At 59.1% G+C, this 27977-nt stretch overlaps 2 protein-coding genes, 1 long non-coding RNA gene and 1 other non-coding gene across 8 annotated transcripts; 1 reads left to right on the top strand and 3 right to left on the bottom strand.

Moving 5' to 3' along the window:
* Positions 1-57: 57 nt before the first annotated feature.
* SPATA24 (spermatogenesis associated 24) lies at positions 58-7125 on the bottom strand. Of its 2 annotated transcripts, XM_029053463.2 has the most exons (6): positions 4873-5014; positions 2615-2680; positions 1352-1482; positions 482-552; positions 298-400; positions 58-183 (listed from the first exon to the last, which is right to left on the bottom strand). In XM_029053463.2, exons 1-6 carry the CDS (start codon positions 4972-4974, stop codon positions 72-74), a joined length of 585 nt encoding a protein of 194 aa, XP_028909296.1. In that variant the 5' UTR covers positions 4975-5014; the 3' UTR covers positions 58-71. The 2 variants fall into 2 exon arrangements, with proteins under 2 accessions (XP_028909296.1, XP_028909297.1); XM_029053464.2 differs by lacking the exon at positions 4873-5014 and adding an exon at positions 6687-7125 and having other exon boundaries at positions 298-552.
* LOC120638083 lies at positions 5153-14013 on the top strand. Its single transcript, XR_005659565.1, has 3 exons — positions 5153-5288; positions 6506-6520; positions 13273-14013. It is a non-coding gene; the product is annotated as an uncharacterized LOC120638083 (long non-coding RNA).
* DNAJC18 (DnaJ heat shock protein family (Hsp40) member C18) lies at positions 7754-21399 on the bottom strand. 4 transcript variants are annotated; one of them, XM_029053458.1, is made up of 9 exons: positions 21326-21398; positions 18913-19598; positions 18468-18657; positions 16203-16348; positions 15552-15737; positions 14610-14719; positions 13511-13620; positions 12655-12827; positions 7754-9182 (listed from the first exon to the last, which is right to left on the bottom strand). In XM_029053458.1, the coding sequence occupies exons 3-9, from the start codon at positions 18572-18574 to the stop codon at positions 9058-9060; spliced, it is 957 nt and encodes a 318-aa protein (XP_028909291.1). In that variant the 5' UTR covers positions 18575-18657; positions 18913-19598; positions 21326-21398; the 3' UTR covers positions 7754-9057. The 4 variants fall into 4 exon arrangements, with proteins under 4 accessions (XP_028909291.1, XP_028909292.1, XP_028909293.1 ...); XM_029053459.1 differs by having other exon boundaries at positions 19465-19598; XM_029053460.1 differs by having other exon boundaries at positions 19469-19598.
* Positions 21400-23064: 1665 nt separating this feature from the next.
* Positions 23065-25424, bottom strand: LOC100085215. Its single transcript, XR_003755489.1, has 3 exons — positions 25386-25424; positions 24331-24427; positions 23065-23556 (listed from the first exon to the last, which is right to left on the bottom strand). It is a non-coding gene; the product is annotated as an uncharacterized LOC100085215 (transcript).
* Between the last annotated feature and the right edge of the window lie 2553 nt (positions 25425-27977).

Raw genomic sequence — 27977 nt, 5'->3', positions numbered from 1 at the left:
GGGCCCGGGGGCAGGGGGCTGGCCGCAGGGGGGTCGGAGGGAGAGGGCGACGGTGGCTTCTCGTTTACTGTTTATTGTCCCTTTGACCCCGTGCCCGCCTTCTTGGCCTTCTTCTTCTTCTCCAGTGCCTGCGAGATGTACCGCTCCTGCTGCTTCTGGATCCGGAAGTCGCACACCTGGGACCTGCGGCGAGGGGGCCGTGGGGACGGGGCCGCGGGGAAGAGTGCTCGGTTTCCCCGAAGCGGTGGAGCGGCGGCACCCCCCCCCCCCCAACCCCCGCCGCCCCCCGCCGATCACCTGAAGCTCTGTTTCTGCTGCGTGATGATACGATGCAGTTCTTTTATTTCATTTTCTTTGACGTTCAGAAGGCCTTCTTGCTTTAGAATGTGGGACTCTATCTCTGAGGGCCGGAGAGACGGTGAGGCCCGGGGGAGGGGACAGAGAGGGAGCCCCGCGTCCCCCTCCCCACCCAGCCGCGCACCGCTACATTTGGCGAGCAGCTTGTCCTTCTGGGCGGATTCCTTCCGAACTCTGCCCTGCACCCCGGAAAGGCTGAAACAGAGAGGGGTGGTCGGGGCGGGAGAGGGGCCGACGGGGGTGGGGGTCCCGATTCATCGACAGCGTCTGTTGAGCACTTAGGGCGTGCAGAGCCCTTGACGTGGAAAACTAGACTTAAGACCTGGGAAGAAGCTCGTGGGCCGGGAGCGGGTCCGCCCACCGTTACCGAGCACGGGCCCGGGAGTCAGGAGGTCACGGGTTCTAATCCCAACTCTGCCGCCTGTCCGCCCCGTGACCCGGGGCCGGTCACTTCACTGGTCGGGGCCTCAGTTCCCTCCTCTGTAAAATGGGGATCGAGACCGCGAGCCCCACGCGGGACGGGGACCGTGTCCACCTCAATTTGCCGGCACCCACGCTGAGTGCGGCGACTGCCGCGTCGTGAGCGCTTAGCCGGTTCCGTCATTTATTTACTATATTGTCCTCTCCCGGTGCTCCGCAGACGGTGAGCACTCAGTAAATATGACCGAATGAATACGTGAAGACGGCATCTGCGGCTTCCCCGTCCCGTGCCACGGGTTTCCTCCCGCCCACGGACGCCCGGGAAGAAAGAGGCCCCCACCTGGGGAAACCAGGGGAGACCCCGGGCTTGGAGCCAGTAGCCCCAGGTTCTAATCCCGGCTCTGCTGCCGGCCTTCTGGGTGACCCTGGGCAAGTCACTTACCCTCTCCGGGTCTCAGTTCCCTCCTCTGCGGGGGGGGGGGGGGGGGGGGAAGAAGCGGGACGTAGAGGTGACCCTCCGCCGGGCTAGCTGGCCCGGGGAGCTGGTCGTTCCCGGTCCCGGGGGACCGCTTACGCTTTCTCGAAGGCTCGCTTCTCCCGCTCCAGCTGCCGAGCCAGGACCTCCACCTCTCCCAGGGCGAACTGCAGCTTCTCCGACTCCTTGGCCAGCTGGCTCTTGGTCTTGGCGTGCTCCGCCTTTTCGGCCTGGAGCGAACCCGTCGACCAATAGGTGAGGTGCCTCGGGCCCCTCGCGCTGTGTCGACTATGAATGTGACCACCGTACTCTCCCAAGCCCTTAGTCCAGCGCTTTGCACACAGTAAGCTCTCGAGAAGTACGCCCGAATGGACTACCGTGTGAGCCAGAGCTCAATACAGTGCTCAGCGCTATCACTGGTCCTGTTGCCCAAAGGCAGGATGTTCTGCTCGCATCTCCCCCGGCTCACTCCGCCCCCCCCCCCCGCCAGACCTCACCGTACCCACACCCGGCCCGATTTTTCTGGGGGAGCTCCTGGCCCCCTGGATCTTTCCCTCCCACATCCACCCAAAGAGAACCGGATGCCTTAGGTCTCTTGTCTAGAAGACTGGGTCGGTACAGCTTTTTTCATCTGAAAAAAGGCGAATAAAAAATGTGCGCCCCACGTGGGACGATCTCATGACCCTGCATCTACCCCAGCGCTCAGAACAGCGCTCTGCACGTAGTAACGGATACCATTATTACTATTACAGCTCCTTCCTCCATCTCCGAGGACCGGGGAATCCGGGGAGGAGAATACAGCGAGGGGGTGAGAGAAGGGAATTCATTCCCACAGGGAGCTGTGAAGCTGATTCCGGAGGGGATGAGTGGTCCAGGCTGGGAGAGAGGGGTGCGGGGTGGTCCGTGCCGGGTCACTGGGGGAGTCGGGGGCATCGGTTGGTCGGCACTGGATCACTGGGGGAGCGTAAGCTCACTGTGGACAGGGAGTGTGTCTCTACTGTACTCTCCCGAGGGATTAGTACAACGCTCTGCACTCAGTAAGTGCTCAATAACTACGACCGATCGGCTGATTACGCTTGGTCGCTGGAGTAGAGTCGGGGTGTGGGACGGTCCGGGCTGGTTCACTGTGGGGAGAGCCAGAGGCGTCGCATCGCAGGGGAGAATCAGGGATGGAGCGGGGAGAGCCATGGGATGATCCACGCTGGGTCACGGGAGGAGAGTCGGGGGTGCGGAAAGGTCCCTGCGGGGTCACCGAGGGGAGTCGGGGTGGTTGTCGATGTCCCGGGTGGACACTCCTGTGGGTCTCTCCCCCCCGGGCCACCCGCCGTGTGGATGCGGTTCGCCATGGGGAGGGCTGGTTACCTCCAGCTTCTTCACCACGGTATCGTAGTCGTCCTTGCTCACGGACTTCACCTCCCGAATGGCCATCTGCAACACGGCCGCACGGTTAGGGGGGGTGGGAGGGGCATCCGGGGCTGCATTCACTCATTTATCCGTTCCTTCCGATTCCGGCCCCGCCACGCGTCTGCTGTGAGGCCTCGGGGGTGTCTCTATCCGTTGCCGGTTCGTACATTCCAAGCGCTTAGTACGGTGCTCTGCACATAGCAAGCGCTCAATAAATACTATTGAATGAATGAATGAAAAGTCACTTCCCTTCTCTGGGCCTCGGTTCCCTCACCTGCAAAATTCATTCAACGGTATTTATTGAGCGCTTACTATGTACAGAGCACCCTACTAAGCGCCTGGAATACCATCATTATTATCTGTCGCTGAACTGTACTTTCCAAGCTCTGCACGCGGTAAGCGCTCAATGAATATGATTGAATGAATGAATGGCACATAATAAGCGCTAAACAAACACCATTATTATCATTATTATTAATGAATGAACGAACGAAACACCAAGAGAAGCAGCGTGGCTTAGTGGCAAGAGCCCGGGCTTGGGAGTCGGAGGTCGTGGGTTCTAATCCCCACTCCACCACTTGTCAGCTGTGTGACCTTGGGCAAGTCGCTTCACTTCTCTGGGCCTCAGTGACGTCATCTGTAAAAATGGGGATTCAAAAAATGTGACACCCCCCCCCCCCCCCATGGGACAATCTGATGACCCTGGATCTACCCCAGCGCATAGAACAGTGCTCAGCACAGAGTAAGTGCTTAACAAATACCATTATTATTATTATTATTCTTTGGGCCTCAGTGACCTCACCTGGAAAAAATGGGGATTAAAAACTGTGAGCCCCACGTGGGACAATGTGATGACCCTGGATCTACCCCAGCGCTTAGAACAGTGCTCGGCACACAGTAAGCGCTTAACAAACACCATCATCATTATTATTATTATTGTCTGGGCCTCGGTGACCTCACCTGGAAAAAACGGGGATTAAAAAACGCGAGCCTACGTGGGACAATGTGATGGCCCTGGATCTACCAGAGTGCTCAGCACAGTCAGGGCTTAACAAATATACTATTATTATTATTATTCTCAGGGGCTTGGTGACCTCATCTGGAAGAAACGGGGATTAAGAGATGTGAGCCCCACGTGGGACAATGTGATGACCCCGGATAATAATAATAATAATAATGTTGGTATTTGTTAAGCGCTTACTCTGTGCCGAGCACTGTTCTAAGCGCTGGGGGAGACACAGGGGAATCAGGTTGTCCCAGTGGGGCTCACAGTCTTAATCCCCATTTTACAGATGAGGGAACTGAGGCACCGAGAAGTTAAGTGACTTGCCCAAAGTCACACAGCTGACCAGTGACCGAGCCGGGATTCGAACCCATGACCTCTGACTCCAAAGCCCGTGCTCTTTCCACTGAGCCACGCTGCTTCAGCCCGGATCCCTCTCAGCGCTTAGAACAGTGCTCAGCACACTGTAAGTGCTTCACAAATACCATTCTTCTTCTTCTTCTTTGGGCCTCGGTGATTTCAACGGGAAAAAATGGGGATTAAAAGATGTGAGCCCCACGTGGGACAATGTGATGACCCCGGATCCACTCCAGCGCTTAGAACAGTGCTCAGCACACAGGGCTTAACAGATACATTATTATTATTATTACTGTCTGGGCCCCGGTGACCTCATCTGGGAAAAATGGGAGCCCCACATGGGACAATGTGATGACCCTGGATCTACCCCAGCGCTTAGCGCAGTGCTCAGCACACTGTAAGTGCTTAACAGATACCACTATTATTATAATTCTTTGGGCCTCGGTGATTTCACCTGGAAAAAATGGGGATTGAAAGATGTGAGCCCCACGTGGGACAATCTGATGACCCTGGATCTACCCCAGCGCTTAGAACAGTGCTCGGCACACAGTCAGCGTTTTCTGTGCCTCAGTTCCCTCATCTGTAAAATGGGGATGAAGACTGTGAGCCCTACGTGGGACAACCTGATTCCCCCGTGTCTCCCCCAGCGCTTAGAACAGTGCTCGGCACAGGGTAAGCGCTTAACAAACACCAACATTATTAAATGCCATCATTATATTATTATTATTACTAAGGTCCATGACTTGGGCGGTCCTGCCCCTAGCCCCGCCCCCCACTTCCGGTGCCCCGGGCCTGACTTCCGGTGCCCCCTCGCTCGGCCTTGGGCCCGACTTCCGGCGCCCCCTCCCGCCCTCACCGCCTCCCTCTGCCGCTCGATGAGTCGCTCCTGCGCGGCTATGACGTCCCGCAGCTGATCGAAGACCAGGGCCCGGGTGGGCCGCCGCCCCACCGCCTCCATTTTCTGCCCCTCCGCCTTCCCCTCGGGCCGCGGCCCGCCCGCCGCGCCAGCAGCCAATCGGAGGGCGGCTCGGCGGGGTTCCCTAGCAACGGGGGCGGGGCTTCCTCGGGAGACGGCGGCGGGTCACGTGGGCACGCGAGGGGCGCATGCGTATAAAGGCCCTTCTCTTGCCCAGGGCGCCTAAAAGGCGGCCCATCCTTTCCAGGTTAATGGAGGGAGGTGGGTGTCTCTTCCCTCCCCTCATATTACTTCTCCTCTTACAAGATAATCAGGTCAGATCCAATCACTGTGCCCAGTGGAGCTCCCAGCTAAAGGTAAGGGAAGGGTGACAGCACTCTACTCCCCATCACCTAGGAGGAAACTGAGGCACAGAGGTGAGGTTCCCCCCCCCCCCCATCTCTGCTTGGGACTGCAAAGCGGGCGTCCTTGCTAATGCATCTTTAATCGCTGGGTTGATTGCCCTCACCTGTGTGAATTACCAGAAAAAGGTGCCAATGATGATATTAGGCGCTTAGTACGTGCCAAGGGCTGTTCTAGGCGCTGGGGGAGAGGCAAGGGGGTCAGGTTGCCCTAGGTGGGACTCACGGGCTTAATCCTTATTTTACACACAGGCACAGAGAAGTGATTTGCTCAAAGTCACCCAGCTGACAAATGGAGGAGGATTAGGGATAATAACGTGGGTATTTGCTAAGTGCTTACTATGCGCAGAGCACTGTTCTAAGCGCTGGGGTAGATACAGGGTCATCAGGTTGTCCCACGTGAGGCTCTCACAGTCTTCATCCCCATTTTACGGATGAGGTCACTGAGAAGTGAAGTGACTTGCCCGCGGTCACGCAGCTGACAGGTGGTGGAGTGGGATGTGAACCCATGACCTCGGACGCCCAAGCCCGGGCTCTTTCCACTGAGCCACGCTGCTTCCCAAAGGCGTGGGCCTGGGATTAGAATCACATCATCTGACTCCTAAACCCCTACCCCAAGGACTGTGTTTCCTTCGTGTCCCGCCACATCCCTGCCCTGTCCACTCAAACCGGGGTCAGGCATCCTTTAAATCTCCCCGTGTACCTCAATAATCACCCAGCCTGCGGTGGATTTCTTACCCCCATCCTGCCTCTGGCCTACCCCCTGCGACATCATATCCGAAGATAATTGCTCTCCCCACCTTCAAAACCTATTAAAGGTACGTCTCCAAGAGGCCTTTCCTGGCTAGGCCCTCACTTCATTCTTTTGCTTATGGCGTTTGTTACAGTGTTTGACACTTCCCATGCGTTCTAAGCACCGGGGTAGGTACAGATAGGTTGGACACACCTGTCCCACAGGGGACTCACAATTTAAGCGGGAGGGAGAACTCCCTATTTTTACATTTGAGGCAAAGAGAAGTGACTTGCCCAGGGTCGCACAGCAACCAATAGGGGAAAACCAGACTAATAACCCAGGCCTTCTGACCCCCGGGCCCTTGTTCTTGCCCGCTAAACCTTGGTCTTCAACCATTCCCTCGCCTTTGGATTTTCCCCTTTATTCACTCCTCCTTCAGCCCCGCAGTACATACGTAAGTATCCCTATTTTATTTATATTACTGCCCGTCTCCCCCTTTAGATTTATAAACTTGTTTGAGGGAGTGTGTCGACCAACTCTGCGATAATGTACTCTCTCACGCGCTTGATACGGCGTTCTGCATACAGAAAACGCTCACTATATACGGCTGATCGACTTACCTGAGCTAAAACGAGCGGAGCCTGGGCTCTGGTAGGTTGTGTACGGACGGGAATGAACGGCAACGAAATGGGGGAGAAACGTGTTCCTTGACTCCTGGTTTTGTCAGACTACTAGAGGAGTAGTGTCGTGTATTGCCCAGTTGGGTTTCCGGCGTCCCAATACGTGACCCTCCCTGAACGGCCTGATGTCACAAAGAACCACCAGCACGCTCTTGGTTGGGAGTCGGCGATTGTGCTAGGCTTTTTGGGGCGGCTCGCTTTCCGTGTGGCAGGTCACCCAAGATTCAGGACGGTTACTTGAAGCGAAAAAGAGCCTTCCTCCATTATCTGGGGAGGTCCGCTCCGCCCCGCCGGCTGGACCACCGGGTCTAATGACCAGAGGGGTGAGGCGGCTGAAGGACCGGGGCGTAGACGTGATACTGGAGAATGAAATCGAGCCCCGGAGGCAGTGTGGCCTGGTGGAAAGAGTGTGGTGTCGGGAGATCTGCCTCTGCCCTTAATAATAATATTATCATTACGGTACTTAAGTGCTTACTACGTACCAGGCACTGTCCTGAGCGCCGGGGTGGATACAAGCAAATCGGGTCGGACACGGTCCCCGTCCCCCATAGGCCTCACAGTCTTACTCCCCGTTTTACAGATGAGGTGACCGAGGCCCAGAGAAGTGACGCGCCCGAGGCCGCACCGTACTCGTCTGCTACGTGGCCACGGGCGTTACAGGTCGGGCACAGTCCCCGTCCCATAAGGGGAAAACGGGAATTGAACGCCCGTTTTAGAGATGAGGAGACAGAGGCGTGGAAGAGTGAGGTGACTTGCCCGAGGTCACGCTGCAGACAAGTGGCGGCGCTGGGATTAGAACCCACGTCTCCTGACTCCCGGGGTCCTTCTACTAGGCCGCGCTGCTTCTGAGGGCGGGCCATCCCATTCGGACGGACTCCTTTACTACAACCCCCGCCCCGAGGAGCTGTACTTTCCGCCCTTCTGCTGGGTCCTACGTGCTTTTGGCCGTTGGTCATCGGCCGGTCTCCCGGAACGCCACCACCCTGGGGTGAAGAAGAAACAAGGGCGAGGAGAACGTTTTGCTCTATTGGGCGACAGAGGGGACGCGTGGTCGAGGTCGTCGAAGGGAAGCAGCCGAACGATACTTAACCGGGCGGAACCGCCTTGGCGCCCCGATCCTTCACGAGTAACCGGAAGCGGACAGACACGGGGCCGGACCACTCTTTCGCACCTGAAGAGAGCGGCAGTGGCCGGGGAGGGGGCTTGGGACGGGGGGACCTGGCCCTCGGTTCACCCCGGCCGGGCCCGGAACGCGAGGCGCGTCCCCGTTTCTCGGAGGTGTCTCCGCGGGCCGGAGGTCCAACGCGGTGCCCCCTCGGAGGGGGGCCGCCGTGCCCATTCCCCCTTCTCCCCCAGCCCCCGGCGATCTCCCGTCCTGCCTGGCCGAGCCACCGACCGCTTCCCGAGGGCCGAGAGGTCAGCCGGGCGGGGGGCCGGCTCCTCCCGGCCCCGCCCAGTTGGGTTTGCTGAACTCCCCCGGGGAGCTGGGCCCCCGGCCCGTCGGTCCTGGGGTAGGGAGGCCCTACGTAGGGCTTTTGGACTTTGCCTTTCTGGCCTCTTCTCCGCTTCTGAGGAGGTTGCGAGTGCAAAATAACAGGGCAGAGGAGACGTTCCGAATCTGGGGGGCGGGGTCCCCGGCGGGCACGGACCCAGGAGGCCGTGGTCCGGGGGAAGGAGGAGCCGAGGTCGAACGATACGCCCGGGACGGCGCTCCGTCGCGAGGGGGAGAAAGCTGCACCCCACCCCGGGGCGAATCGACTCCCGATCATCCGGGGGCCGGCGGCCCAATGGGTGGATTATCCAGGCCTCGTGCTTCCCGGCGCTGGGCCACGCTCACCGCCCGCTCCCAGGGGAGGAGGAGGAGGAGGAGGCTGGGCCGGCTCCATCCGGGCTCGGGCTGAAACTGCCTCGAGAAGGGTCTGAAGAGCGTGCGTTGGGGTTTGAAATTCTCGGCTAAAACGGGGGCTTCGCAGCCTCTGTGACCTTGATTCCCTCTGCCCCCTTCAGAGGGTCCCAATTTGAAATCTCCAGGTGGTCGGGGAGGGGGAGCGGCCCGCTCGGGCCAGATCTCCCTGGGGCTCGCGGTCCGAGACCCGTGGATTCTGGAAGAATGAGATCGCCGACGCCCCGGGGAGGAACGGAGCAGAGGTGGAGCGGAAATGGGGAGAGGAGGGTGGGTTTGGAGGCGGGGTGGCACCGGCCCCGAGTCCTCGGCCAGCGGGGCCCGGGCCCCGCCCCGGTCCCCCAGTCACAGCTGCGCGTGCACGAGTCCTTGGAGGCGGGAGGGAGGGGAGGTGAGGGGAGGGGACGGTCAGCCTTGCCTGGGGACGCCGAGGAGACGGGCCAGCTTCTCGCAGTTTTCGAGTTTCAACGACTCGGCCTTCTGCTTCAGCCGCTCGTCCCGGTACAGTTTGGCCAGGTTGCTCAGGTCGGACTCTGGAAGGCGAAACGGACATCCGGGCCTCAGCGTCCTCGTCTGTAAAACGGGATGCGCGGGCCCCGTGCCCCCGCCTCCTCAGACCGGGAGCCCTGGGGGAGACGGGGTCCGATCTGATCACGCTTGCCGAGAAGCAGCGTGGCCTCGTGGTGAGAGCGCGGGCCTGGGACCGGGAAGGACCTGGGTTCTAATCCCGGTCCCGCCACTTGTCCGCTGGGTGATCCCGGGCGAGTCTCTTCACTTCCTCTGTAAAATGGGGATTAAGATTGTGAACCCTAGGCGGGACGGGGAATCTACCCCACTGCTTAGAACAATTCCCGGCTGAGAGTATGTGCTTAATAATAATAATGTTGGTATTTGTTAAGCGCTGACACTATGTGCGGAGCACCGTTCGAAGCGCTGGAGTAGATCCAGGGTAATCAGGTTGTCCCACGTGAGGCTCACAGTTAATCCCCATTTTCCAGATGAGGGAACTGAGGCACAGAGAAGCGTCTTGCCCACAGTCACCCAGCTGACAAGTGGCAGAGCCGGGATTCAAACCCGTGACCTCTGACTCCCAAGCCCGGGTTCTTTCCACTGAGCCCCGCTGCTTAACAGAGAAGCAGCGTGGCTCAGTGGAAAGAGCATGGGCTTTGGAGTCAGGACTCATGAGTTCGAATCCCAGCTCTGCCACTTGTGGGCTGTGTGACTGTGGGCAAGTCACTTAACTTCTCTGTGCCTCAGTTCCCTCATCTGTAAAATGGGGATTAAAACTGTGAGCCCCACGTGGGACAACCTGATTCCCCTTTGTCTACCCCAGCGCTTAGAACAGTGCTCGGCACATAGTAAGCGCTTAACAAATACCAACATTATTATTAACAGATACCATAACAATAAAAAACTTCTCCGTGCCCGTTACCGCCTCTGTGAAATGAGGATTAAGACCGTGAGCCCTTTGTGGGACACGGACTCTGTCCGACCTGATTAGCTTGTATCTGCTTCGGCGCACAGAAGAGCGCCTGGCACATAGTAAGCGCTTAACAAATTCCGCGCTTAACAAATTCCAATGAAAAAAAAAGTTGGGTCTATCCCCTCAGTGTGGTGCTTGGCAAAGAATAAACACTTAAGAATAATCCCTGTAGACCGAAAGCTCCTTCGGCCAGAGATCGAATTTCCAAGCGTACAGAACAGTGCTCTGCACCTCGTAAGTGTTCACTAAGTAGTGCTGATTGACTGATCGATCCTTGGTTTCTTCCCCCTAGCCGTAAACTATTACTTCCCGTCCACAATCCCCGGTAGGTTGCAAAGTCCTTAATGACAGGGATTTGTCTCCTAACGCGTTCGTCCTCTCCCAAGTGCTCAGTCCAGTGCTCTGCCCGCAGCAGACTGTAAGTTCCTTGAGGGCAGGGATCACGGAGAAGGAGCGTGGCTTAGCGGAGAGAGCACGGGCTCGGGAGTCGGAGGTCGTGGGTTCTAATCCCAGGGGAGTCCCTTCCCCCGCCCCCAAGGGGCTTCCACTCGAGCGGGAAGACAGGCAGAGGAAGGCCCCCCCCCCCCTCAGCGAGCGATGGGAACGAAGAGCAGGGCATGCGGTCGATGGCGCCGCGGTGAGCCGTGCCGCCGGAGAGGCGTCCGGATCAATAAATCCGGCGGTGCTGAGGTGACGGGCTGGATCGAAGGGACTCGGGTTTTGGGAGTTGAGCGGGAGAGGACGGTTTGAGGGACTCGGAGGGTGTGCTGGAACCCGGCGGCAGCCATATCGGGCCGGGGGAGCGATTTTACTCCCCAGGGAGGGAGGAGGGTCAAGCCAGGGCTAAACAGTTTAAGGAAATGGGGGACAGACCATCCCAAGGTTAAACAACAATGAGCACAAGAAGGAAGAGCCGCTAATTTTTTACCTGGAGTGAACTTTGCTCCGAGCGAGGTCTGTGCTGACCATCTGTAGGCGGCTCAATTTAATAATCTCATCGTGGGCAGTGTGGCCTGGGCTTCTAGTCCCAGCTCTGCCCTGGCTTGACGGGTGAACTCGGACCAGTCACTCGCCCTCTCCGGGCCTCGGTTTCCTCAACCGTACAATGGGGAGCTCCTGGCATCCCCTCACGGACTACGCACGGGACCTTGTGTGGAACGGGGATGTGTCCAATTTGAATCTTTTGTACCTTCCTCAACGCTGAGCTCGCGGTAATGGATGTCACTGTTATTATTTGCTCCCAGAACGGGGGAGCAGATTTCAAAGGGTCAGGGGACCTGGGTTCTAATCCCCACTCCGCCACTTGTCTGCAGGGTGACCTTAACGAGTCGCTCCCCTTCTCCGGGCCACAGTTTTCCCTCTTCCGTAAAACGGGGATTGAGACTGTGAGCCCCGTGTGGGAAAGGGACTGTGTCCAACCCGATTAGCTTGAATCCATGCCAGCGTTTAATACGGTGCCGGGCACGTCGTAAATCCTTAACAAATGCCACGATTCTTCTTTTTATTGATGATTATTATACATACATACCCGCTTTTCTGCCGTGCCGGCACAGATGATCAGTCCTCCCTCCGGTCCCCGGAGACTGACGGTTTCTGAAGCCTTTAACTATTGCCTCAATCAGAGGAGCCCAACCAATATCTCCCATTGGTGAATTGACTGGATGGACCACTGACTACCGACTCTGTTGTATTGGACTCCCCCAGGCACAAAGAACAGCGCTCGGCCCACAGTAAGCTCTCAGTCGTATTTATCGAGTGCTTACTGCGGGCAGAACACTCTACTAAGCACTCGGGAGACTACGACAGAACAACGTAACCGACACGTTCCCCGCCCGCAACGAGCTTAGAGTCGAGACGGGGAGAAAGACGTTAATATACGTAAATAAATGACAGATGTGGACGTAAGTGCCGTGCGGCCGGGGGGGCTGGCGAAGGAAGGGAGCGAGTCAGGGCGACGCAGAAGGGAGAGGCGGAAGAGGGCTTAGGGATGAGATGTGCCTTCGGTAACACTTTAAATGTAGGGGGAGAGTAATCAATAATAATTCTGGTATGGGTTAAGCGCTTACTATGTGCCTGGGGTGGATACAAGCAAACTGGATGGGACACAGTCCCTGCCCCATGTGGGGCTCCCAGTCTCAATCCCCAATTTTCAGATGAGGTAACCGGGGCACAGAGAAGTAAAGTGACTTGCCCAAAGTCACACAGCAGACAGGTGGAGGAGACAGGATTAGGACCTTCTGACTGCCAGGCCCGGGTTCTATCGACCGGGCCATGCTGCGAAACCACGGACTGATCACCGCCCGGGAGGGGGGGTGACCTGCAGCGGAGAGATGATTTTTAAGCAGTGATCGTTAAAAGCTGGAGACCGTGAGCTCGTCGTGGGCGGGGAGCGTGTCTGTTTACTGTACTCTTGTACTCTACCAAGTGCTCGGCACAGTGCTCTGCACAGAGGAGGCGCTCGATAAATACGACTGAATGAACGAGTGATGGGGCAGGGACCACGGGGCCGGTGGGATTCTTACTTTGCTGCTTCTCCTTCCAGCAGCTGGTCTGGACGTGATCGATGTAATCCTTTTCGACCGTCTTCTCCAGGTCGTGGAGAGATGCTCCCTCGTAGGCCTTTTCAAAGTGCTTATTCACAAAATAAGGCACCTGCAGGGTCTGTGTCTCCCTGGAAACCGTGTGCCCCAGAGACCTGATAATAATAATTAATAATAATGATCATTATGGAACTTGCCAAGCACTTACACATGCCAAGCACTCTTCTCAAAATCGGGGTAGGTACAAGCTGATCAGTTTGGACACAGTCCCTCTACCACCTGGGGCTCACAGTCTTAATCCCCGTTTTACAGGTGAGGGAACCGAGGCCCGGAGGAGCGAAGAAATAATAACAACGATGGCATTTAAGTGCTTACTATGTGCCAAGCACCGTTCTGAGCACGGGGGTAGATACCAGGTAATCTACCCGGGGAGAGTACAATACGAACAGATTTAGCGGACCCGTTCCCTGCCCATCACGAGCGCAGAGTCGAGAGGGGGAAGGCGGAATAGGTTTAGTAAGGAGGGCTCCTGCCCTCAAGCAGCTTCCAGTCAACCGGCACCGGAGCACGTGACGGTGGGCAATTCCTGCTTTTCCCCAGATTCTCCAGAGGACGGTCCCGGAGACCAGGATGAGCTTCCCGAAGGAAGACCCCGATCGCGGATCCTTTCCTCCTCCTCCTCAGCCTCGGAAGACAGCTGGGTTCCCGCCAGATCTCCGAGCCTGCCTACCTCTCCTTAAGGTTACCTCCCCCCGGCCCGCCGTGAGCCCTGAAACAAGGGGCCGGTGATTCCACCCTCCCGCCTCCCCCTCCCCGAGCGACGGGAATTTGGACTTACGCCTTGTAAAAGAGGCTGTACGGCGGGGTGGTGGCCGCCAGCTGGGTCACCACGGATATCGCCACGATCACGAGAACCGGCAGCAACTGGATGAACACGGAGTAGGGGTTCTGCGAGAGAAAGACAGCGGGTGGGCCCGGGACCCTTGGGAAAGCCCCTTCCGAGGGAGAGATTTGGGGTCGTTAATGCTAATGGTGTTCGTTAGGCGCTTATTGTGTGCCGGGCAGTGTTCTAAGCGCCGGGGTAGATGAGAGGTCATCAGGTTGTCCCACGCGGGGCTCACAGTCTTCATCCCCATTTGACGGATGAGGGAACTGAGGCACAGAGCGGTTAAGTGGCCTGCTCAAGGTGACCCAGTGGACGAGCGGCGGAGCCGGGACTGGAACCCACATCCTCTGACTCCCAAGCCCGGGCTCTTTCCGCTACGCCGCGCTGCTTCTCTGACGTTGACTACTAAGTATTCGGAGGGGCGAGAAATGAGTAAGATGGAGAAAATATCCCAATGATTGTGTTGTTTGGTGCTTACTACGTGTCCGGCGTTACACGAAGCGCTGGGACAGACACACGATGGTGGGTCTCAGAGTTTCGGTAGGAAGGAGAACCGGAACTGAATGACCATTTGGCGGATGAGGGAACTGAGGCGCAGAGACGTTAAGTGACTTGCCCGAGGTCACACAGCAGGCACGTGGCGGAGCTGGGATTAGAAAGCCGGTGCTTTCTCCAGAATCACCACGGAGCGAGAGGATGTCTAGAACCTGGGCTGCCCGGGGCCCAGAGCATAGCTAGAGCCCGGGCTGTAACCCATGGGTCTAGATCACATCTAGAACCTCGGGGCGAGATCGGCCTTAGCCTGTGAGCCCATGGGTCTAGACCGTATCCGGAAATACGGGATAGATGCAGATCTAGAACGTGGGCTGGAACTCCGCGAGTCATCTCGAACGCATCTCGAGCCACGGGGTGAGCGGGCACCCGGACCCGAGCCCACGATTCCAGAAACAGGGCCGTGGGAAGGCCGGCAGGCGCTGTCGACCCGGACGGCGGGCGTCCGTTCGGCCCGTCGGCGGTGGGCTTTTCCGGCATCACCCCCACCCCCAGTCACCTGAGGCTTCTCTTCCTCCTCTTCCTCCTGGGTCGGCACCCTCTCGTTGCGATGCCTCTGACGGTAATGGTGGGCGTCGCTGGTGCCGTTGGAAAACATGTGGATATTTCCTGGGGACGACGGCGGGGAGAAAAGCAGTTGGTTGAGCTCGTTGGACGGGTCCGCCCAACCCCGGCCCGCCCTGAGGGTCCCCAGAGGGGACGGGTCTGGTGGGGGACGATATTAAAGAAGCAGCAAGCAACGTGGGCTAGTGGAAAGAGTGCGGGTCTGGGAGGCAGAAGATCTGGGTTCTACTCTTGGGGTGTGACCTTCGACAAGTGGTATTTGTTAGAGCTTACCGTAAGCCCGGCGCTGTACTATACGCTGGGGTAGATGAGAGATAAACGGGTTGGACCCAGTTCCTGTCCCACGTAGGGCTCACGGTCTTAATCCCCAGTTGACAGGTGAGGGAACTGAGGCACAGAGAAGTGAAGCCACTTGGCCGAGGTCACCCAGCGGTGTGACAGAGCCGGGATTAGCACCCAGGGCCGTGTGACTCCCAGGCCCGTGCTCTCTCCACTAGGCCGCTTCACTCCTCTGTGCCTCAGTTCCCTCCTCTGTAAAACGGGGATTCAACACCCATTCTCCCTTCCTACTGAGTAGCCCGTGTGCGATAGGGACCGTGTCTGACTTGATTACCTGTGTCTACCCCAACGCTTAGTTCGTTCAATAGTATTTATCGAGCGCTTACTGTGTGCAGAGCACTGTACTAAGCGCTTGAGTGCTTGGCGTATAATCAGCACCTCACGGATCCTACAGTTATTAGGAAACCAAGGTTCTGGACTGGCGGGGGCGGCGCGGTCAAGCCACAGCCGAACCCCACGGGCTAATTTCTCCCCAGTCGGTGGCCCAGATTCCGACGCCGGGGCGAGGATAGGTGAGGGTCCGGCCAGGAGCGCTGACCTGAGGGAAAGCTCCCTTCAAAGAACACGTTGAAGAGCTCTTCGGGCGTGATGTCCGTCTCGAACTCCTCGTAGCAGCGCGAGGGTCTCCTCTGGGGGATGACCACGGGCTCTCGCTCGCTCCCGAACCCATCGTAGCGGAGTCTCCTGTCAGGATTGCTCAGCACGGCGAAGGCGTGGCCTATGGCTACGGCAACGAAAAGCCCGTCACCCCGCCCGGTCGACCGGGCCGCTGGAGAAGGACGGGACCCCAACGGACCCGTTCCGACGGGACAGTTTCCTACCCCCTCCGGGCGGCGACCGGCCGTGGAAACCCAATCCCTCAGCGCGCTTTCTGAGCGTCCCCGGTTTGCCGCAGGTGCGCTTGGGAGAGTCCAACACAGGATCCCTGCCCTCGAGGAGCTTCCAGGCTACCGTGTGCACGGTACTGGACTGAACGCTTAGGACAGAATTCATCTTTGCCCTCAAGGAGTTTACAATCTACTGTGTGCTTGGGAGAGCGTAAGATAATTAACGACGGGATCCCCGCTCTCGAGGAGCTCAGAGTCTAGTCGGGAGGGGGAGGGAACGGGAGATGAAGGAGACTCACTAAGCGCTCAACAGGTAGACGCTTAAATGCCAGAAAAGGAAAGCAGAGGAAAGGGGGTCGAACCTTTGAAGGCTTCCGTGGCTCCGGGAGCCTGGTTCTTGTCGGGGTGAAATTTCAGGGCTAGCCGCCGGTAGGCTTTCTTCAGGTCCTCGGCACTGGCGTCTCTGTCGATGCCCAGGATCTCATAGCAGTTCCTGCACTGTTCTATCCTGAAAAGATGAGGAGGGGCCCTCAAGCCACCGTGCAAACTGCGGGCGCGCGGGATCCCAGCCGCGGGCTCTCAAACCTCCCCGCGGCCGGGTGCCGCGTCACTAATAATAATAACATTGGTATTTGTTAAGCGCTTACTATGGGCAGAGCACTGTTCTAAGCGCCGGGGTAGATGCAGGGTCATCAGACGGTCCCATGTGAGGCTCCCGGTCTTCATCCCCATTTTACAGAGGAGGTCACTGAGGCACTTGCCCAGAGTCACACAGCTGGCAAGTGGCAGAGCCGGGATTCAAACCCATGACCTGTGACTCCCAAGCCCGGGCTCTTTCCACCGAGCCACGCTGCTTCTCAGTAATAATAACTGTGGTATTTGTTTAGGGCTTGCTGGGTGCCAGGCACTGGACTACACTCTGAGGTAGATAGGAGCAAATTGATCTGGGCACAGGCCCTGTCCCATGTGGGGCTCACGGTCTCATTTTCCAGACGAGACAACTGAGGCCCAGTGAAGTGACTCGCTCGAGGTCACCCGGCGGACAGGTGGCCGAGCTGGGATTAGAACCCACAACCTTCTGACTCCCAGGGCCGTGCTCTATCCCACTGCAACGTGCCGCTTCCCTTCGCTCTGTCCACGCCGATCGCGGGCTGGCTTGGGGAAGATTTAATGTGCGGCTCCATTTTCGTCTGAACTCTCTCGGGGCTCAGGAGATGGGACTGGGGATAAACCTCCCTTTAAGCCACAGGGAAGCGGCTTGGCCTAGCGGAAGGAGCCCAGGCCTGGGAGTCAGAGGACCTCGGCTCTCCTCCCGGCTCCACCCTTGCCTGCTGGTTGACCTTGGGCAAGTCGCTTCACTCTCTGTGCCTCACTTTCCTTAGCTGTAAAATGGAGATTCGATATCACTCTCCCGCTTAAACTGGGAACCCCACGTGGGACAGGGACGGTGTCCGACCTGATTAACTTAGGTATCTCCCCCAGCATTTAGTACGCGGCTTAGTACACAGTCTGTGTGTAACACCTTTTTTTTTTTTTTTTTTTTAAACAAAAAAAAGGCCACTTGCAGATGGTTTTCTGAGTAAACTTGAAGAAAACCTCACTGGGGATCGGTTGATGATGCTCAAAAGGACTGAGAGGAATGCTGTGGGTTCTGCGTGACTTTTGCTCTCTTGCTTCCCATTCGTCAGGGGGAGTCGGTCTGTCGTATTTATGGAGCGCTTACTGTGTGCACAGCACTGTATTAAGCGCATGGAAGAGTGGAGTACAAGGATATAACGGACACGATCCCTGCCCACAGCGAGCTTACAGTCTAGAGGGGAGGCCCGGGGCTGGAAGTTATTGGCCGCCCAAGAGGCCAGTTGGAACCCCGGGTCCCCCCCACGACCCCCTGCACCCCCCCGTCGGGCAAGGGGCTCATTCCTGTTCCCATCAGATGGGAGCCCTGCCTGCCCATCCTTCCCGGAGGTTGCTGACCACCTGGAAGCGTTCGGCAAAAAGCCGGATCCCCTCCAGACCCGGGGTCCTTCCGAGAAGCCATCTGTCGAATTCTGGGACCGTCCGCCTTCATCACCCACTTGGGTTTGACCCCGGCACCGGATCGCGCTTCTGGTTCCGGACCGGGAACTCCGAAGCGGGAACACCTGCTGGTCCCTTGAGTCTCAAAGGCGTCAGATCCCCCTTTTCTGGGCTCGGACTTAGAGCAAAAGGTCCTGAGGGGTGTCTCCGGAGTGTGGGGAGATGTGCGTGTGGTGGGGGGGTGGGGTTGAGTCCCCGAGAGGCGTCTCGGGGTAGGCGAGGGGAGGCGTTTAATCTCTGAGAGGCATCTCTGAAGTTGAGGGAGGGGCGTGTAGCTGGGGTGGGGAGGGAGAGGGTTCAAGTTCGCCTCCAGCTCATCATTTTTTGGACAGCTGTACATGGCAGTAACCTAGCTATAAAAAGCTTAAAAGGAAAGAAACAGAGCAGGGAAAACTGCCCAGAGTTTGCATGTTCAGGGAAGGGGTGAAGAGAGACAGTCTCCCGCGGGGCAACCAGGACAGGGCAGGATTCCATTCTCCTCCTCCAGTCTCCCCGTGTCCCCTCCGCCCCGGTCCACAACGCGCCCCGCCTCCACCGGGCTCCCCATTTACCTCTGCACCCCCCGAAGCTGCTCCTCCGTGTAGGTCCCGCTCCCCTCCCCGGACCGAGCTTGACTCCTCCGCTCGCCCTCCGGGGTCCTTTCCTTCTTGGCCCTCATGCACTCCCAGCAGGCACAGCAGTCGGCCCGCTCCCCGGGGTCGCCCGCCGGATACCGATTCCTCCGAAGCGCCTCCAGGTACGCTGTGGGGGGGACACCGCTCGGTGAGACCCCGGGCTTCCGGGTCCGCGACCTCCCCGTTCTTATTATCAGCCTTGGCCGCTCATCAGGGTGATGAACGAGGGAAGAGAAAGAGGCCGTCCGAGAAAGGCGGGAGGAACCGGAATCGTTCAGGCAGAGGAAAGGAGGCTAAACTGGGGGCGGCCCAACAGCTATCCAAGGATTTAAAGGGTCCCAGAGAGCAACCAGCCCACATCCTCACTGAAAACCTCCAATACCTGTAAAGTAGTCGTCCCCGTTCAGCCCGGCTGTCGGCCCTCGGTCCGGCGGACGGAGACCGGCCCGGGAATCGGGGCGAAGGTCTCTGACAGAACCACGACCTGGGGGGTTCGGCGAGGCGGACGGGCCCACGGGGAGTCCCCCAAAACGGCCGGACAGTCTGGGCGGCGAAGACAGAGGCGGCTACCGGGGCCGCCGGGTCGGGGCAAGACTTCGAGATTCACTCGTCTGAAGGCAGAGGGCTGTGCCAAAAGCCCACGGGGACCCTTCCTCTAAATCAGGCCGGGGACTTACTCTAAGTTGAATGGGAGCGGGTTCAAGGGAGAGAAGGATTTCTGATGGCACACGGCAAAAGATGGAAAACAATACAGAGAAAACCGGGGCTTCCAAAATTCCGGAAACGCAGCCCACGTTACAGATCTTCGACTGTCGAAGGCGGTTACGGCAGTGATGACGGTTATCGAGCGCCCACTGGACTGTATTAAGCGCTCGGGAAGGACAAAACAAGGGCTCCCACTCCCATCGGAGGAGACAAGAAGGGGGATGTTTACCTACATATTCAGAGATGACCCAATTTCTTTTGGCAGGGTTTCCTCAGAGGGGCTGGTCTCTGTGGCCAGCAATAGGCAAAGCTGGGCGTTACTAGAGGCGTTCAATAAATATTCTTCAGAGATGGCAGCACGGCCTAGTGGAAAGAGCACGGGGGCTGGGAGTCAGGTGATCCGGGTTCTAATCCCAGCTCTGCCGGGTGACCGTGGGCAGACCGCTCAACCTCTCTGGGCTTGTTTCCTCCTCCATTACGGGGAGGAGATTCCTGCCCTCTGAGACTGTGAGCCCCAGGTGGGATTCATTCGATCTATCCATCGAGCGTATTTATCGAGCGGGGGACTTTTTCCCAACTGATTCTCTCGTACGGACCCCGGCCGATTGGCGTCACAGCCTGGGATTACCTTCCCTCATCACGTCCGTCTGGCCCGAGTCAGTCAGTACTTCTGTGGCTGCAAGATCCAGGAGCTTTGTGTGGACTGGGGGGTAGGGGTTGCTCCCAATCAAACCTCATCCCCGCTGGCTCCTCCACCACTCTCTGGACTCTCCCCGAATTGAGCGGCACCCCCCTCCCCAAGTCTGTCCCTGCAAACCTGGCCTGCCGTCTCCCCTCTTCTCCCGAATTCCCCCCAAGTCTGACTCTAGTGGATCCTCTCCTGGTCTCCCCAGTTGAGTACCGCTCTTCTCCCTCTGGAGCTTCCCCCTGCCAGGCACCATCCTAGGGCTCCCCTCTCTGGTCTCCCCTCGGGATGCTCTCCCATATCCTCCCAGTTGTCCCCCTTCGGCGCCCCTCCCGCCCCAGCCCTCCCACATCTCTCATCTCTGACCACCTCTGACACTCTCCCTAACATCCCATCCCGGACCCCCACCACCGTCTGCTCACGTCTTCCTTTTCTGACCTCCCTGGGTCCCCCGGGTCCCCCCATCTGAGGCTTCCCTGGACCCCTCCGACCCTCTCCGTACCACCTCGTCCTGGACCCCCATCCCCACTCCCTCATGTATTCCTTTTCTGGGCCCCCCGGATCTCCCCAGGTGAGGCGCCCCGGGTCTGAACCCCTCCGATCCTCTCCGCATTGCCCCTACCCTGCTCCCTCACGCATTCCTTCTCCGGGGCCCAGGGATCTCCCCATTTGAGGCTCCCCAGGTCTGGAACCCTCTGACCCTCCACAGTACCCCATCCCTGCCCTTTCATGTATTCCTTTTCTAGTCCCCAAAGGTCTCCCCATTTGAGGCTCCCCAGATCTGAGCCCCCCCCCCGACCCTCTCCATACTACCCCATCCCCGCCCCCTCACGCATTCCTTTTCTGGGCCCCACGGATCTCCCCATTTGAGGCTCCCCAGGTCTGGAACCCTCCGAGCCTCTCCACAGTACCCCATCCCTACCTTTCATGTATTCCTTTTCCAGTCCCTAAAGGTCTCCCCATTTGAGGTTCCCCCGACCCGAGCCCCCCCCCCCCCCCGACCCTCTCCACAGTACCCCATCCCTGCCCCCCATGCATTCCTTTTCCAGACCCCCGGATCTCCCCAGTTGAGATCTAACCACCCCCCCCCACCCCATTATCCCTGCCCTCCCATGCATCCCCTTTGTGGACCGCCCCCCCCCCCGGATCTCCCCATCCGATGCTCCGCGGGTCTCCAGATTACCCCATCCCCTTCCCGTATTCCTTTTCTGAGCTGCCCCCCAGCCCGGGTCTCGACCCCATCCCGGACCTCCATCCCTTTCCCAAATTCCTCTCCTGCTCCCCCTCCTCCAGCGGTCCCCTCTCTGGGCCCTGCCCTCCCACCCCTTGCCCGCGGGGTCGGGGGTGGGGGGGAGCCTCTTCCCCCTTGCAGGTCCCCCCACCCCCTGCCACCCCCAGCGGGTACCTTCAGTCCAACGTTCTCCGTTGCCCCAAGTAGCCGCCATGTCCTCGGCCCAGCCAGCAGCTCCCGGGGTGGGAAAGGGCGGGCGGGCGGGCGGGCGGGCGCGGGGCAGGCTGGGAGTTGTAGTTCTCCGGGGCCTGGGCCCCGTTGGGCCGCCGCCAGGCCGGACTACATTTCCCGGCCTCCTTTGCGCCCAGGGGCCACCGCCCGGCCACCTGGCGCTGATGGACAGGAGGGAAGGCCAAGCCGGGGTGGGGGGCCCCAAATGCGATTATTAATAATAATAACCGTATTTATTAAACGCCTCCTGGGGGCCACGCACCGTACTAAGCGCTGGGGTGGATCCGAGCCATAAGGGTCAATCACCCCCTGAGGCTCCCGGTCTCCATCCCCATTTGACAGCTGGAGGCCCCTGAGGCCCGGAGGAGAAGAATATTCACCCAGTAGTATTTATTGAGCGCTCACTCTGTGCGGGGCACTGTACTAAGCGCTTGGAATGTTGGGTTTTTGGGGGGTTAAGCGCTCACTCTGTGCAGAACACTGTCCTAGGCACGGGGGGAGATACGGGGTCATCAGGTCGTCGCCCGTGAGGCCCCGGTCTTCATCCCCATTTTCCAGAGGAGGGAACTGAGGCCCAGACTCGCCCACAGTCACACAGCTGACAAGTGGCGGAGCCGGGATTCGAACCCGTGACCTCGGACTCCCCAGCCCGGGCTCTTTCCGCCGAGCCACGCCGCTTCTCTAACGGAGGGAGGGGTGTGGAAGGGTGATGCAGAAGGGAGTGGGGGAAGAGGAAATGAGAGCTTAGTCGAGGAAGGCCTCTTGGAAAGTAAGATCTGATTCTCTTCTGTTGACCCCAGCGCGTAGCACAGAGTAAGCGTCTAACCACCTCCGGAACCACGCTGTACCAATCCGACAGCCTGTGGCGGAGGCAAAAATGAGCCAGCGATCCCGTCAGCGATTTCGCGGAGTCCCCCGGGCTCCCCCGGGAGATTAACGTCCACCCCCGCCGACCCACGGCCGAATTGTCCGTTCCGAGCGCTTAGTCCAGTGCTCTGCACGTCGTCAGCGCTCAATAAATACTACTGAATGAATGAATGACGTCGCGCGACTGACCTCAGTGGAAGAGAGACGGCTCTCACGGGCTCTCGGGCAGAAAAGAGCTTTATTTTCCAAATAGCTGCGTGGCCTCGCAGGGTGACCGCAGCATCACAGAGCCCTCGGGACAGCGGGTGGGAATCCGGGGCCGGGCCCGGGGCGGCCGGCAAGGGTCGGCCCCTCCGGGATCCTAGGCCCGCTCTATCCTGCTCTCTAGCCGGCGGCGGGATGCGAATTCTCGCGGAACCGATCTGCCTTTCCTCCCGCCCGGACCGGAGGATCCTTTCCTGGCATCAGACACCCGGGGGGAATGAGGGAGTTAGGTCAGCCCCGTTTCTCGGACAGGTACGTCGAGGCTTGGCACGGAGAGACGAAGGAGACCCCGGCCCCCGAGGGGTCCGTCTTCTACTGTCCTCTCCCCAGACGCTCAGTACGGTCCTCTGCGCCGGATTGGTGCTCAATAAATACGACTGGGTGGTTTATGTCAGGGTCCTTTGGACCGGTGCCCAAACCCAGCCATCGATAATCGATCAATCTATGGTATTTATTGAGTACTCACTCTGGGCAGAGCCTTGTACTAAATGCTCGGGAGAGTACAAGAGTAAGCACGGTCCCTGCCCTCGAGGGGTTTATGATCTGTGCGCACAGCGCTGTACTAAGCGCTTGGGAGCATATGACCGTTATTGGACGCAATCCCTGCCCTCGAGGAGCTCGATTTTTAAATACGAATGGAAAATCTACCCTAACGCTTCTTTCCATCTCAGACCCACCTGCGCAGGCCCCCAGGCCCGGCTGCCCATCGGGGCCGTTCCGGGGCCAGAGGGATTGGGGGGGTCGGGGGTCGTTCCCTGAAGAGTCGGGGGACGGGTCAGTTGAGCTGCTTTCCGCAGGGCTCGGCGTGTCATCCGTCCTCGCGGAGGGAGGGGCCCGGCCGTGGGCTGCTCGGGGAGGGAGGGGGGCGGCTCCCGCCGGCCGGGTTGCCCGGATCGGGGTCTCCGGGAACCAGACGCGGACTCGCGTGGATGAAATCATTTACACGGGCTGCGGTCGTCCTCCCCGACCTCCCCGCCGGCGACGAGGGGGTCGTCCGCGCTGTGCCGGGGGCTCCCCCGAGGTCCCGGAGGTATCTATAACACCTGAAAGGGAGACGAGCCTCAGAGCCGGTGTGGACAAGGACCGATCAGTAGGATGGGACCTGGGCCGAGGGTCCGGTTAGGGTTACAGTTAGGGTTAGGGCTAGGCCCGCCGTGAAGCTTGGTCTTGGATCTGCACCCAGCAGGAGCTCGGTAAATACGATTGATGGATTGCCCAGAGTCGCCCCGTGGTCCCGGGTGGAGGCGGGATTTGAACTCAGGTCCCCGGGGGCCGGGTGGGGGCCTCTAGGGAGTCCAGCCCTGACTCCCTGGACCCTGTAGGGGCCCGGTGGGCAGCCCTTCCGCTCTCCAGGGGCGCCCCTTCCAAACCCAAGGACGGAGAGAAAGTCGACCCCTCTCCTCCCTCGGGCGACCACCCGGCCGCTCCGATGATAATGTTGGTATCTGCTAAGCGCTGACTATGTGCGGAGCACTGTTCTAAGCGCCGGGGGAGATACAGGCCGTCCCCTGTGGGGCTCCCAGTCTTCATCCCCATTTTCCAGAGGAGGTCACCGAGGCCCAGAGAAGTGAAGTGATTTGCCCGCACTCACACAGCTGCCGAGCGGCAGAGCCGGGTTGCGGACCCACGGCCTCCGACTCCCCAGCCCCGGCTCTTCCCACCGAGTCCCGCTGCTTCTCCGGTCCATCATCCCGACCGCCATCCGCCTCCGGGGCTAGAGCGGAGCGGCCCCGGTCCCGCCCGAAGGCGGGGGAATGGACGCGATGACCTGGGTGGGGGCCGAGGGCGGGTTTATGGAGAGGAGGGAAGAGCCCAACCTTTTCTGCCGTGGAGCAGCCCTTGCTGTTGTTGGTGTTGATGTTCTTCATGGAGATGAGGGTGATTCGCTCTTTCTCACCGTTGGCCGGGGAGCAGCTGGGGGTCCGGGGGAAAAGGGGGTCAGGAGGACGGAGAGGGAGAGGGGCTTCACCCCTCCCAGTGGGTTGAGTCACCCTGCGTCTCGGGGGTCCGGACCCTCCTCCTTCACCAGCCTCTACTACGGCGCATCGCACCGACTGGGAATTCCAATTTTATTTCCTCTCCTCCTCCTCCTCCTCCTCGAGAAGCGGCGAGGCTTAAGAGAGTTAAAATGTTGGTATCTGTTAAGCGCTTACTACGTGCCAAACACTGTTCTCAGCGCTGGCGGAGATACAGGGGAATGAGGTCGTCCCACGTGGGGCTCCCAGGCTTCATCCCCATTTTACAGATGAGGGAACTGAGGCCCAGAGAAGTGAAGCGACTTGCCCGAGGTCCCACAGCCGACAGGTGGCAGGGTCGGGATTAGAACCCACGCCCTCTGACTCCCAAGCCCGGGCTCAAGCAGCGTGGCTCAGTGGCAAGAGGACGGGCTTGGGAGTCAGAGGTCGTGGGTGCCAATCCCGCCTCCGGCCTCTGTCATCTGTGTGACGGGGCAAGTGGCTCAACTTCTCCGTGCCCCAGTCACTTCAGTGCACTGTGCCTCAGTGACCTCATCTGTAAAATGGGGATGAAGACCGTGAGCCCCACGAGGGACGAGCTCATAACCCGGTGTCTATCCCAGCGCTTAGAACAGTGCTGGGCACAGAGTAAGCGCTTAACTGTTATGATTGTTACTACAATCTACAAGTTGTACCTACCACTTCTCTATTTCTTCTCTTCCTCCTCCAACTATTATTTCTATTACTACAATTACGATTACTCCTACTGCCTTTGAGCGGCGATATGCGAATGCCGCCCAGAACGAGGAAACGGACCCGGTCAGAGACGGGCCCTCGCCCCGCTGAGGGATTTCTGTTTCTGCCGGGGGGTGAAGCCGGTTGCCTGAAAGACCCTCCCCGCCTCCCCCGCGTCTCACCTCTCAGACACCCCAGAGATCCCTGGCTTCTGCGCATCTGGAAAAACCCGGAAAGAGCAACGATGACAACCCGTCGGGTCCGCAGCCTACGCGTGTTTGTGTGTGTGTCTGTCCCGTCCCCCCCCCCCCCCCGGTCCCATAAACGGCAGCTAGTCAGTCTCTATTATCTGTGCCGCGGGAGGGGAACAACAGCGCGGATGACACGAGGCAACAGATAATGGAACACCGAGGGAACGGTGGGGAATATCCAGTTTGGAGGAGGGAATGAGGGGAAGGTGACCCGGAGAGCCACCCCGGTGAGCCGAGCACACGTAGGGCCACGGGGTGGGAGAAGGGGAGATTATAATAACGTCCTGGGGAAATCCTCGAGGGACCAGGGAGTTGCCCGGGGATAATCGAGCACGAAGGGCGGGGAGAAAATAATAGCGATGATGATAATAGATGATGTTAAGTGCCTACTGTGTGCCAAGTACTGTACTAGGCGCTGTTCAGAATGATTAGGTTGGACACACCCTCTGTCCCCCACTGCGTTCACGGTCTACATGGAAATCAGGGAAAGGAAGGTGCCGGAATGCGGTTGGGGTAGGGGGTCGGGAGTGGGGGACACTTGCTTTCGGACTCTTTGTTCCTGTTGCACCTGAATCAGGCTGACCACGCTGACCAGGACGATGACCACGAATGACCAGGATGACGATGAAGCTGATGACCCCTGCGGGGGCGGGAGGGACGGAGGGCGCCGTGAGTCGCTGGGGATGACCAGCCTTCCCTGCTCTCCTCCCAGAAGCCTCCCCGACTGCGCCCTCCTTTCCCCTTCTCCCGCGCCCCTCCGCGTCGCCCCGACTTGCCCCCTTTATTCGTCCCCCGCTCTCGGCCCCACGGACTTACGTCCTTATCTGTCGTTTATCGATTATATTAATGTCTAGCTCCCCCTTTAGACTGTAAGCTCATCGAGGGCGGCGAATGCGTCTATTCTATTGTTGTACTCTCCCGAGCGCTCAGAATAGCGCCCTGCACCCGGTAGGTGCTCAGTAAATACAACTGGCTGACTCCCTTCTCCCTCTCTATCCCAGCTCCCACTCGACCCCCCCCTCCGCCTCCGGGTCCCCTCTCGCGTCTCCCACTCAACTCTCCCACACTCTCCGCGTGGCTCCCCCGGCCTGGACGCCCCCCGTCGGCACGCCCCCTCCCCTCCTCGGCTCCCCTCCTCCGGGAGGTCTTCCCGATCAGTCGTCCACCTTCTCGCTTGGATCGTCGTCGGCCCGCTCCCGCGCTTCCAGCCAACGCTTTATCCACTGGGTATTTGGGGGGGCACTTGCCAGCCCCCTTCCACCCGCGGTACATCCAGCGACGTGTGCCTCCTCATCGCCCCGACGGATCGGTGGGTCTTCTTCCTCCCCCCCGACCCAGAGGACGCCGCCGACTACCGAATGCGCCACGGTGAGGACCGACTTTCTCGGTGGGAGAGGCTGGGAGGCGATGGGTCCGGCCTGGGTTCGGACCAAGGCGGCCGCGGGGGGGCTGCTCGGCGACCGCCTGGGGAGAGGGGGAGGTGGTCAGTCAGTCGATCGTATTTATGAGCGCTTACTATTCATTCATTCAATAGTATTATTGAGGCCTTACTAGCCACAGAGGACTGTACTGAGCCTTGGAGAGGACATCCCCTGCCCACGATGAACTTCCAGTCTAGAGGGGACGATATACAGCGTCGGGACCGGCGTCTCTCCACCCGGTGAGATCTTGGTTTGACGCCGAGGCAGCCCGGACTCCAACTTTCCCCCGGCTTGGAATTTCCCGGGACCCACCGAGGAGTAAGGACGCTTTTCAGAACCCGTCTGGAGAAAGGACCGGGTCGCTTTTGTTTCTAAACAGGTATTTGTTAAGCACGTACTACGTGCCAGGGGCTGTTCTTCCGCCCCGGGGGAGATACAAGGTAATCGGGCTGTCCACGTGGGCTCACAGTCTTCATCCCCGGTTACAGCTGAGGCAACTGAGGCACAGAGAAGCGAAGGGCACGCAGCGGAAGGGCAGCAGAGCACGGATTAGAACCCAGGTCTTCTGACTCCCAGGCTCTATCCACTAGGCCACCTACCCAGTTTCCCCCGGGACCCCTTTGCCCCCGAAAAAGGTAGAACCCCAAGCTCCTCCTTACCAGCGCAGTCTGGGAAGTCTGCAGGGACGGGGTTCTCCGGTGTGGGGGTCGTGCCTTGCTGACTGCCCGGCTGGGGCTGGGGCTTGAAGGCCCGGGGCTGATCCCGGCGTGGCGACTTGGCGGAAACGTTCGCGGAGGCTGTGGACGACAACGCTTATCAGAGGCAGGTAGACGCCACGAGCGCCGGGCCCAAGCGTGCCTCTTCCTTCGTCGTTCCGTCGTCCTCTCCCGAGCTCTCGGTTGCAGCGCTCCGCGCGCAGTAAGGGCTCGATAAATAGATTGACTGACAGAAATACAGTACGCAGAACCCGGGCTGCACAAAATAGCCCTCCGGAGAGCGGGCTGCACACAGTAGGGGTCCAGTACAGTTCCCTGCACCCAGTTGCGACGCTCAGTGTAGTGCGCTTCACCCCGTGGAAGCCCAGGTCAGTGCTGGGTACTCG

The sequence above is a fragment of the Ornithorhynchus anatinus genome, chromosome X2 (assembly GCF_004115215.2).
Source record: "Ornithorhynchus anatinus isolate Pmale09 chromosome X2, mOrnAna1.pri.v4, whole genome shotgun sequence".
Classification (NCBI taxonomy): Eukaryota; Metazoa; Chordata; class Mammalia; order Monotremata; family Ornithorhynchidae; genus Ornithorhynchus; species Ornithorhynchus anatinus.
The sequence above is the reverse complement of the archived record's forward strand: the minus strand, read 5'-3'. Positions and strand labels throughout refer to the sequence as shown.

Bases quoted from the DNA above. Each gene is read 5' to 3' on its own strand.
- SPATA24 (XM_029053463.2), bottom strand. From the start codon at position 4,974: ATGGAGGCGGTGGGGCGGCGGCCCACCCGGGCCCTGGTCTTCGATCAG. The intron at 1,483-2,614 runs GTAACCAGCCCT...GGTTCGCTCCAG, and splicing joins CCGTGGTGAAGAAGCTGGAG to GCCGAAAAGGCGGAGCACGC. The intron at 401-481 runs GTGCGCGGCTGG...TCCGGCCCTCAG, and splicing joins GCTGCTCGCCAAATGTAGCG to AGATAGAGTCCCACATTCTA.
- DNAJC18 (XM_029053457.2), bottom strand. From the start codon at position 21,365: ATGGCGGCTACTTGGGGCAACGGAGAACGTTGGACTGAAG. The intron at 14,720-15,551 runs GTCAGCGCTCCT...CGTCGTCCCCAG, and splicing joins TGAAGGGAGCTTTCCCTCAG to GAAATATCCACATGTTTTCC. The intron at 12,828-13,510 runs GTAAGTCCAAAT...TATTATTATCAG, and splicing joins TACAGCCTCTTTTACAAGGC to GTCTCTGGGGCACACGGTTT.